The 12,171-nt window shown below is 39.9% G+C and overlaps 1 protein-coding gene across 1 annotated transcript in view; it reads right to left on the reverse strand.

The window, feature by feature from the left end:
• The window catches only part of DNHD1 (dynein heavy chain domain 1), an 81,544-nt gene that overhangs the window by 52,216 nt on the left and 17,157 nt on the right, over window positions 1–12,171 (reverse strand). The window contains exons 7-9 of the mRNA XM_088017501.1: window positions 2,439–2,693; window positions 2,208–2,345; window positions 2,023–2,074 (exon numbers count right to left, since the gene is read on the reverse strand). Coding sequence (XP_087873627.1) covers window positions 2,023–2,074; window positions 2,208–2,345; window positions 2,439–2,693 — 445 coding nt within the window. The remainder of the gene's footprint in view (window positions 1–2,022; window positions 2,075–2,207; window positions 2,346–2,438; window positions 2,694–12,171) is intronic.

Raw genomic sequence — 12,171 nt, forward strand, 5'->3', positions numbered from 1 at the left:
TTCCTGAACGTGACACCTGCCAGATGAGAAAAATCATTATCCAACTGAAATTTCCCAGTTTTAAACTGCAGAAAATTCCTGATAAGATTGTATGGACATCAGATAACAATATTGATCATCTCTTTGTGGTTGCAAAATGTTCCAGTACTAAGACTGTTCTCTGGAAAATGTTGGAGAATGCAGCCTAAGACTGCAGGATATGCTGCACCTGTTTTATTAGTAATAGGCTGGGTCTTCTTCTAGGGACCAGAATCTAGTCAGTGTGTAAGTTCCTATTGTAAGGGGCTGATTTTTCATATTTTTGAAAATATACGTAGAGGCACCAAAATCATTTTGTAATTTGGTTAAAATGCTGTGCAAATTTTGCCTCATTTAAGTAAAAGATTTCTCAGATAGATGTACATTTCTTAAAGATTACTAGTTGTGTTTTAACTGCTCAGTATTTACTTTTATTAAGTGCTACTCCAATTTTCATAAAGAACTTAAGAAGATCCCTAAATCAGAACTTTGGTTCTGGTTCCTCCATGATATTACTTTCATTTTCCATGCTGATGTTTTTTTTCCTTCAAATTTTGATTCTGAAAAATCTCAAATATGTAGAGAAGTTTAAAGGTACTACAAATCCCTTTATCCATCCACTTTGATTCAACAGTTATTAACATTTTGCCACATTGCTTTGTTTGTTTTTCCTCCTCTCTTTCCCCTAAAACATGTGAACATAAGATAACAAGCATCAGGACATTTCACCCCTAAATACATCAGTCTATGGTGTTCTTTTAAAAGTAGGAGGGGTGGGCAACCCTCTCGGGTCCCCTCCCTCTTTGGGAGCTTTGGACTACTGCCCAATAAACTTTGCTTTGCTACCCACCAAGAAAAAAAAGTAGAAGGGGTAATCCAAGACACTGCAAGTAAACATTTTCACTTTCCTTAGAACTTAGAATAAAAGTTTTAAGGTTTTTATCTGTTTTGCCATTCAAAGAAAATTACTACAGTACGCCAAAATATGAATTAGTATTAAATGGGAGAATAATGTGAAATATCTGGTTTATTTCTATCTTTAATACTAGTAACAGTAAGAAATTACTATCTGTAGCATGTATCACTACGTGCTGAGCACTACACTAGACATATTACCTCTTTTAATCCTGCAAGTTAGGTATTCTTGTTATTCCCATGTTACAGGTTAGTAAACTAACATGTTTGGTCCCACTGTACCATGTAAACAAACATCAGTTGTCTCTACCCATTAACCTAGATTCACTTGAGAAAATAATGTGCCCCAATTGGTGTCATCTGTAAAAGACATGGGCTCCTTTCAATGAACCTTTTCCTCCCTTGTCACCTATTTCCTAAAATTAACCTTATGTCTTTAAGTCATCTTCATGAAAACATACTAGTTGAATTAAGGGGGGGGGAGCGCCTACATGTCAGATGTGACTGAATGCCTGTAATGATTTTATTTGTAACTGGGTTAGTATTCCAAATAAAGGAAGTGTGAAGATGTATTTCCTCCCTGGTGGTTCACAAGTTTGAGGACCGATAACCAGTAATAACTGGTAACCATAGTGGCTCAGTAATATTAATGGATTATCCTATATGAAATGAAAAAGAGCTGTATGAAATAAAGCAAATATTGAACAAGCAGAGTTCTTCAAGTAAGTACAAATTAACTTAGCAATCAAATTTAACAGGAAACAAAATGCCATTACAACATTAGAGAAAAGCCTCACAGACTTTGGATGAACCAGAGGAAGGACAATGTACTCACTCACATTCTTTCATACACCTCTCATTCCACTCGACTGCATGCACACAAATACACACAAGCACACGCCTGAGTGAGCAAAGACACACCCCACCCTCTAACCCCCCGCCCCCAACACCTGTGTGCACTACCCAGATACAGCTGCTCCATCCACACCCCAGGCCTGATTCTATGGCCATGCCCTTGATACTGTGCATGTGCCTGTCCCCCTCCTTCCACCCTCCCTACCCCCTGCCTAAGTCTCCTTACTTAAATACCTTCAGAATACAAGGAGTCGCAGGGGGTCTTCAGGTCTGGAGATTGCATTACCTTCATGCCAAGGTACGTAGAGGGGGTAGAAATGGAAACCAGTGAGGGTTCAGACCAGGCTGAGAGCTTCTAATTACACAGAGGATAGGAATTGGGAATTCCCACAGCCAGCCCCCTGCCCAATCCAGAATACCTTCAGGACAGAGGCCTTGACAGACTGCAGGCCCACATTTAGAATCTGGACCATATTTTCAATACACGGCTCATGAGACAGCTGGCCATGATTGTCAAAGACCAGCTGGGCTGAGAGAAAAGGTTTCTTCCTTGGGGCCTGTAAGGAAGGGCCAGGAGAGGTCAGGGGGCTACATGTCAGTGTCTGCTGCCTGCCTCTGCCCACCTCCCCACATGCTACCCACCACCTCACTTGCAGCATGTTGGACACAAAGGAGGTTATCTCCTCCTCTACGACAGACACGAGGCTCTGGCAAATCATGTAGGCTACTAGGCGAGCCAGCTGTCCCAGCTGCAGCAGCCAGGCCTCTGCCTGCTTCAGCTTCTGCTCCAGCTGCTGGCACTCTCCCCTCTGAAGGTATACGGAGGCTTGGTCCGTCCTGATCATCTTGCAGTTTTTCACTCGCTCCTGCAGGCCCTGTTGCATGTGATATGTATCCTCGTGAACCTGTCAGCGTAGAGAGTGGGCAACTAACTGGAGGACAAACGACACACTGGCCTCTGCAAAACTCTCAGGTGTCAGAGCCTGAAACCTAGCACCTACACAGTCACAGGGAGGGCTGCTTTTTAGTAGAGATTAGCCCCCAAAATCTTTCAGTGACCAGAAAAGATGCAAAATGAAGAACATACATTAAGAGGTCACACTGCTAATTTGATAGGCCAGGGCTGTCTACTAAAAGCCCCCGGGGTAGACCTCAAATAGAAAATTTGTGCATGTGTAAACAAAGAGGTTCACAAAGCACAGATTACACAGAGAGGGAGAAAGACTGGATAAGTAAGGCTCAGCAGTAATTCCAGGACATGGATTCCAATCACATGGCCTGGGAGATGTGGCCTGCTGACTAGCATAACGCTCCTTTATGTGACAGTGGAAGGGGTCTCTGGCTCCTGAGACTTTCCGCCGGGGGTGGGGAATGTGGGGTAAAAGTCTAAGAGCCTCTTTGTGGGTGTTTCTCACATCTGGGAGGTTTCTTGGCCTACACAGGCACTGACAGTTGTCACCTCTCTGGACAGAGGGGAGACACCAGCAAGATATGCTTGGCCAGGTGGACCTACTGTCCCTGACACTCTCCTGTCCTTTTTGATGTCTGGTAGAGCCTGTGATTAGAACTAACTGGTGTGTGTGGATTATATTCTACACTCACCCTGAGTTCAAATCCCAGTCTTCGGAGACCCAGACATAAGGCACTCGAGGCCTAAGCTACACCTCATGCACAAACGTGCCCTCTGAGCTGGCGAGATGTTCTCTTCCGTGCTCTAGAAATACCTTCTGTACTAAGTGCTTCCCACTTCGTAGCCCTTAGTCCAGTGCATCACCACTATCTAGTTACTCATGTGATTTGTCCACTACACTGCAAATTCTTCGAGGAAGAGGCCTTCATCACATTTTATTTCATTTCTCTTTGCTTAACCCAGTGCCTGGCACAGCTACTTCCAAAGTTACTATAAAAAGAATGTAGCACTCACACTGAAAGGGCTTATTGAGCGCCAATTAGGATAAAACCACACAAACAACAACAATAATTACTACACCAGATCATAATTAGTATACATTTTTAAAACCTCACCACTGAGGGGTAACATCTTCAATACCTTCAAAGTTCTATGGAAATTTTTTTAAACCTGGAATTCTGTATGTAGCCATAGTATCACTGAAGTTTGGAGATGAATAAAGACATTTCTAGATATACAAAGACCCCAAAATTTACCATCCACAGATTCTCTCTGAAAAAAATAAAGAAGAGTATATTTCTGAGAGAGGAAAATGAATACAAGAGCTACAAGAAGCTTTGATGAGCAAAGACATTTGTAAAACATATTGTCAAGTCTAAATGAGTAGGCTGCAAAACAAGAATCCTCACAACAATCCGGAATTAAATTCCAGGGAATCTTAACATAAGCATACTAGGAAGCGTGGGGGGTGAGGAGAGGATGAGAGGTGAGAAAGGAAACCAGAAGAGCACTAAGGTTCTTAATGTGCTTGGGAGAAAGACGTGGATACAAAGCCACACTTGACATTCATTCAGTCAAAACACTCACTGAGCACCTACTACTCTATGGCATAACCTATGAGGAGCACCAGAGGTATAGGAGTGAATGAAACAAATAAAAATCCCCACCCTTTTGGAGGCAGGGGGAAAGATACAATAAACATAATGAATAAGTAATTTATATTACATGTAAAAAGGTGATAAGGGCTATGAAAAGAAAACAGAGTAGGGAAAGAGAGATCAGGGATGCTGGTGATAGTGTGGGTTTGCAATTAAGGGCTTTTAGAAAAAGATATGAAAGAGACATTGTTATAAAAATGTAAGTGGAACGGGGAGGGGGGAAGAGCAAGATGGCGGAGGAGTAGGAGACCTGGATTTCGTCTGGTCCCAGGAATTCAGCTGGACAGGGATCAAACCATTCTGAACACCTACGAACTCAACAGGAGATCGAAGAAAAGAATAGCAGCAACTCTTTGAACAGAAAAGCAACCACTTTCTGGAAGGTAGGACGTGCGGAGAAGTGAATCCGAAGCGATATTCGGGAGGATAGACAGCGGGGGAGGGGGCGTCCGGCGGCCGCTTCTGGCAAGTGATAGAGCCGCGGAGCACAAAATCGGAACTTTTAGAAGTCGGCTCCGCTGAAGGACGTCACTCCAGTGGCTAAGCGGGGGTGGAACCCTCGCAGGACAGTGTGGTCTCAGGACCCTCGGGGTCACAGAAAGACCGGGGTTGCCTGAGTGCGGCAGAGCTCCCAGGTATCGGAGTGGGGAAGCCGGCTGCAGAGATGGAGCGGAGGCGCGGGCTCTCAGCTCGGGGTTGCCATAAACTGTGATCGGTGACACAGTCAGGCCACTGCTCCTCCAGCAGGGACCCAATAAGCGGCAGATCCAGGGAGACTCCCCTTCCTCCCCTGAAAGGAGGGGTGCGGGAGGACACCTCAGGGATCTGCTGGGTTTGGAGACTCCACACGGGGTTGGGTGCCAGAGATAGAAACACTCGGTCACAGGCCGGGTGAGCATGGAATGTGGCCGGAGACCGGGGACACGGGAGTGACTGACTGCTTTTCACTGGGGGCACACTGAGGAGCCGGGCCCCGAGTTCTCAGCTCCTCCAAGGTGGAGATTGGGAGGCCGCCATTTTCACTCTCATCCTCCAAAGCTGTACCGAAAGCTTGCAGGGAACAAAAGCTCCCGAGAGCAAACCCAAGCAGATTACTTAGCCCTGACCAACAAGGGCAGGGCAATTCCGCCTCCGGCAAAGACTTTTGGGAACCACGGCAACAGGCCCCTCCCCCAGAAGATCAGCGAGAACCGCCAGCCAAGACCAAGTTTACCGATCAATGAGAATGGCAGAACTCCAGCACTAGGGGACTACTGCACATAGAATTCATCGCTTTTTTCCCCCGATTCCTTAGTCTTTCAAAGTTAATTTTTTTAATTTTCTTTTCTTTCTTTTTCTTTGTTTTATTTTGAACTTTTCTTATTCCCTTTTTCAAACATCTTATCAATCCCTTTTTTAAAATTTTTTCTATTTTTCATTTTTAGAGTCACATTCTATCCCTTCATAGTAGTTAACCTTATTTTTGGTGTGTATATATATATATATATATATATATATATATATATATATAAGTTGTTCTCTCTTTAAAATTTTGGGATACAGTTTCTTCTAAAGGTCAAAATATACCTTAAATCTCTAGTGTATGGCTTTGTTCTAGTCTCCTGCCTGATCACATTCTCTCCCTTTTTTTTTTTAAATCCTCTTCTTTCTTTTTTCAACCAACTTCTTATCAATTCCTTTTATAAAATCTTTTATGATTTTCATCTTTACAGTCATATTCCATCCCTTCATCATATTAACCCTTATTTTTGTACATATATGTTTTTCTTTCTTTAAAATTTTGGGAGGCACTTTCTTCTAACAGACCAAAATACACCCCAAATCTAGTGTGTGGCACTGATCTATGCACCAGCCTGATCATATTTGATCATATTCTATTTTTGTTTTGTTTTGTTTTTATCTTTTTCTTTTTTCTTTCTTTCCCTTTCTTTTCCCCCAGTTTCAGGTCTTTTCTGATTTGTTCAGTGTATATTTCCTGGGGTCGTTGTTATCCTGTTAGCATTTTGTTCTCTCATTCATCTATTCTCCTCTGGACAAAATGACAAGTTGGAAAAGATCACCTCAACAAAAAGAACAAGAGGCAGTACCGACTGCCAGGGACCTAATCAATATGGACATTAGTAAGATGTCAGAACTAGAGTTCAGAATGATGATTTTAAAGATACTAGCTGGGCTTGAAAAAAGTATGGAAGTTATTAGAGAAAACTTTTCTGGAGAAACTAAATTTAACTAAGTCAAAATCTAACCAAGTCAAAATCAAAAAGGCTATTAATGAGGTGCAATAAAAAATGGAGGCCCTAACTGCTAGGATAAATGAGGCAGAAGAGAGAATTAGTGATATAGAAGATGAAATGATGGAAAATAAAGAAGCTGAGAAAAAGAGAGATAAACAACTACTGGATCATGAGGGCAGAATTCAAGAGATAAGTCATACCATAAGATAAACCATTAGAATAATTGGGATCCCATAAGAAGAAGAAAGAGAGAGAGGGACAGAAGGCATATTGGAGCAAATTATAGCAGATAACTTCCCTAAATTGTGGAAGGAAACAGGCATCAAAATCCAGGAGGCACAGAGAACCCCTCTCAGAATCAATAAAAATAGGTCAACACGCTGACATCTAATAGTAAAACTTACGAGTCTCAGAGACAAAGAGAAGATTCTGAAAGCAGCTCAGGAGAAGAGATATTTAACCTACGATGGTAGAAACATTAGATTGGCAACAGACCTATCCACAGAGACCTGGCAGGCCAGAAAGGACTGGCATGATATCTTCAGAGCATTAAGTGAGAAAAATATGCAGCCAAGAATACTATATCCAGTTAGGCTGTTATTGAAAATAGAAGGAGAGATAAAAAGCTTCCAGGACAAACAAAAACTAAAGGAATTTGCAAACACAAAAACAGCCCTAGAAGAAACATTGAAAGGGGTCCTCTAAGCAAAGAGAGAGCCTAAAAGCAACATAGACCAGAAAGGAACACCAGTCACCTTACAGGCAATACAATGGCACTAAATTCATATCTTTCAATAGTTACCCTGAATGTAAATGGGTTAAATGCCCCAATCAAAAGACACAGGCTATCAGATTGGATTAAAAAACAAGACCCATCGATATGCTGTCTGCAAGAGACTCATTTTAGACCCAAAGACACCCCCACATTGAAAGTGAGGGGGTGAAAAGCCATTTACCATGCTAATGGACACCAAAAGAAAGGTGGGGTGGCAATCCTTATATCAGACAAACTAGATTGTAAACTAAAGACTGTAATAAGAGATGAGGAAGGACACTATAACCTACTTAAAGAGTCTATCCAACAAGAAGATCTAACAATTGTAAATATCTATGCCCCTAACATGGGAGCAGCCAATTATATAAGGCAATTAATAACAAAAGCAAAGAAACACATTGACAACAATACAATAATAGTGGGGGACTTTAACACCCCCCTCACTGAAATGGACAGATCACCTAAGCAAAAGATCAACAAGGAAATAAAGACTTTAAATGACACACTGGACCAAATGGACTTCACAGATATATTCAGAACATTCCATCCCAAAGCAACAGAATGCACATTCTTCTTTAGTGCCCATGGAACATTCTCCAGAATAGATCACATATTAGGTCACAAATCAGGTCTCAACCAGTACCAAAAGAGTGGGATCATTCCCTGAATATTTTCAGACCACAATGCTTTGAAACTAGAACTCAGTCACAAGAGGAAAGTCGGAAAGAACTCAAATACATGGAGGCTAAAGAGCATCCTACTAAAGAATGAATGGGTCAACCAGGAAATTAAAGAAGAATTTAAAAAAATTCATGGAAACCAATGAAAAAACACACTCTTCAAAATCTTTGGGATGCAGCAAGGGCAGTCCTAAGAGGAAAGAATATAGCAATACAAGCCTTTCTCAAGAAACAAGAAAGGTCTCAAATACACAACCTAACCCTACACCTAAAGGAGCTGGAGAAAGAAGAGCAAATAAAGCCTAAACCCAGCGGGAGAAGAGAAATAATAAAGATCAGAGCAGAAACCAATGAAAGAGAAACCAGAACAGTAGAACAGATCAACGAAACTAGGAGCTGGTTCTTCGAAAGAATTAACAAGACTGATAAACCCCTGGCCAGACTTATCAAAAAGAAAAGAGAAGTGACCCAAATCAACAAAATCATGCGTGAAAGAGGAGAGATCACAACCAACACCAAAGAAATAGACAATTATAAGAACATATTATGAGCAACTATATGCCTGCAAATTAGATAATCTGGAAGAAATGGATGCATTCCTAGAGATGTATCAATGACCAAAACTGTACCAGGAAGAAATAGAAAACCTGAACAGACCTATAACCACTAAGGAAATTGAAGCATTGAAGCAGTCATCAAAAATCTCCCAACAAACAAAAGCCCAGGGCCAGATGGCTTCCCAGGGGAATTCGACCAAACATTTAAAGAAGAATTACTACCTATTCTTCTGAAACTGTTCCAAAGGTAATTGACTCTTTATCACCTATGATAACCTGGCTCACCATTGAGGATACACACATGATTTTTTTAAATACATGTTGCAAAATGAAAGAACATCAAGGAAAAATTAATAAATCTATCATTAAAAGAGGGGCTTTTTAACATATATCTCTCAGAAACTGAAAGATAAAGTGGATAAGAAAAGTTATCACAGGGGAAGAGAGGAAAAAATGAAACAAGACAAAACTAGAGAGGGAGACAAACCATAAGAGACTCTTAATCTCAGGAAACAAACTGAGGATTGCTGGAGGGGAGAGGGGTGGAGGGATGGGGTAACTGGGTGATGGACATTGGGGAGGGCATGTGTTGTAATGAGCACTGGGTATTATATAAGACTGAAGAATCACAGACCTCTACCCCTGAAACAAATAATACATTATATGTTAATTGAATTTAAATAAAAAAAATACCCAGTTTAAAAAAATATATAAAAAAAAGGTACTGTGGCCATAGAATATTTGCATAAAACAATGAATGAACTTCGTCTAATATAATTTTCTTAGATGAATTCCCCACAAATTTGGGGCAATTTGATTTACTGAAGGCATGGTCTTCAGGAAACAAGCCTCTAAGGGAGAGCAGGAAGCAAAACAGGAAAGGGGAAATTGACAAGCAAGAGGTCAGCTAAGGCTGTTCTTGGTCTGATGTGGTGGGAGAGGTGGCCTTGAAATGAAGACCCTATTGTAGAGCTGTCCCATGATGAAACAAGGAACCAAAAAGAAGGCAGAGGAACTGTGACACAGGAAAGGGAATAAGGAGAAGTGACCACTAAATGCAATGCAGGATTCTGGACTGGATCCTGAAACAAGAAAAAAACAGAGAAATAAAGGACATTCTTGGAATAACTTGCAAATTTTTAATAAGGACTGTGAGTTAGATAAAAATTGTATCAAAGTGATATTTCCTAATTTTTGATAATTATACTAGAGTTATGGAAGAAAATGCCCTTGTTCTTAAGAGAAACACACTGGCATATTTAAGGGTAAATGAATTTAATATCTGCAACTTAAACCTTTCAAATGGTTCAGGAAAATAATGTATACATACATAAAGAATAAGCATGAATGATAAAGGAGACAAATGAACTATCTGGGTAAAAGGTAGATGAGAATTTATTATACTATCCTTGCAACTCTCCTAATAAATCTGAACTTATATGAAATAAAAAGTTATACAAGAAAGAAAGAAAATGGGTTTATCCCAGTAATGCAAAAGTGGTCTAACACTGACAGTTCACCATATTAGATTAAAGGAGAAAAATTCTCATAATCATTTAAATAGAAGCAGAAAATAAATCACTGGACAAATTTCAACACTCATTCATGATAAAACCTCTTAGCAAACTAAGAATTGATGGAAATAGCCTTAAAAATTGATAGAGGTTATCTACCAAATGCTCACATTTTTATATCATTATTTATTTAATGTTTCAAATCTATTTTAGTTATTTAGTAATGCTACAATTTAATGGGCAGCTTGTATTGAGCACAGAGTACAAACTTGGTTCTGTAACAATTCAGTTACCAGGTGGGATGATGACCGATCCTCTCCTTCCCCTACATCACCCCCAACTTCTGGGGTGACTGCCAACAGGGACAAGTTCCATTCCTTACCACACAACAGCACAGAAAGTGGCTCTACTTATTGCCTTTGCTTGTCTTTTCACTCTGTGGTGCTTTTTAAAAAGTTAATTGTAATATGGATAAATGTCTTGATTTTTTTATGGTTTACATTTTTGTATTTTGCTTAAGAAACCTTGAGATAATAAAAATGCTACATTGTCTTCTGGAAGCTTTTTGGATTTTCTTTTCACATTTATGTCTTTTATCCACCATGAACTAATATTTGTAGAGGGTATAGCAACTATTAGAAAACAGTAACATTTTAGGGCACCTGGGTGGCTCAGTTGTTAAGTGTCTGCCTTCAGCTCAGGTCATGATCCCAGGGTCCTGAGATTGAGTCCCGCATTGGGCTCCCTGCTCCTTGGGAAGCTTGCTTCTCCCTCTCCCACTCCCCCTGCTTGTGTTCCCTCTCTCGCTGTGTCTCTGTCAAATAAATAACTAAATAAAATCTTAAAAAAATTTAGAAAACAATAACATTTTAAAATATCATTTATAATAGCAACAAAAAAATATCAAACATCTAGTAATAAATCTAATGAAATAGATTCAAGACCTCTACAGGAAACCTATAAAACCTGAGTAGGAGAAACTAAAGAAATCAAAATAAATGAAGAGATCCATGTTTATGAATTAGAAAGTGAAATATTATTAAGATATCAATGCTCCTTCAAATTGATCTACAAATTTAAAGCAAGCCAATAAAAAAATCCCAGTAAAATTATTTTGTGGAAATTAACAAGCTGATTCTAAACCTTATATGGAAATTCAAAGAACCTAGCATAGGTTGTATAATAAATGTATAATAAAAAGCTTGTATAATAAAAAGTTATAGGACTTATAATACCAGATATCAAGACATACCATAAAGCTACTATAAGTAAGATGATGTAACACTGACAAAAAGACACTTGCAGGGCGCCTGGGTGGCTCAGATGGTTAAGCATCTGCCTTCGGCTCAGGTCATGATCCCAGGGTCCTGGGATCGAGTCCCGCATCAGGCTCCCTGCTAGGCGGGGAGCCTGCTTCTCCCTCTGCCTCTGCCTCTCTCTCTCTCTCTCTGACTTTCATGAATAAATAAATAAAACATTTAAAAAAAAAAAAGACACTTGCAACAATGTGGATGGAACTAGAATGTATTATGCTAAGCGAAATAAGTCAGACAGAGAAAGACAAATACCATTTGATTTCACTCATATGTGGACTTTAAGAAACAAAATAGACGAGCATAGGGGAAGGGAAGGAAAAATAAAATAAAATGAAAACAGAGAGGGAGGCAAACCATAAGACACTCTTAACTATAGGAAACAAACTGAGGGTTGCTGGAGGGGAGATGGGTGGGAGGATGGGGTAACTGGGTGATGGGCATTAAGGAGGGCACTTGATGTGATGAGCACTGTAACATTATATGCAACAGATGAATCGCTAAATTCTACCCCTGAAACTAATAATACAGTTTATGTTAACTAAATTGAATTTAACTAAAATTTTTTTAAAAAGACAGATAAATAGACTAATGGGACAGAAGAGAGTCCAGAAACAGATCCACACATATATAGTCATCTGATTTAAGAAAAAAGACACTGTAATTAAGTGGGGAAAAGATAGTTTTTTTCAATAAATAGGAAAAATAATACTTGACTCTTACCTCACACCATACATAAAAA

Source organism: Eumetopias jubatus, unplaced genomic scaffold (assembly GCF_037043125.1).
Source record: "Eumetopias jubatus isolate StellerSeaLion01/CBP00866 unplaced genomic scaffold, mEumJub1_p1.0 scaffold_13, whole genome shotgun sequence".
Taxonomy (NCBI): domain Eukaryota; kingdom Metazoa; phylum Chordata; class Mammalia; order Carnivora; family Otariidae; genus Eumetopias; species Eumetopias jubatus.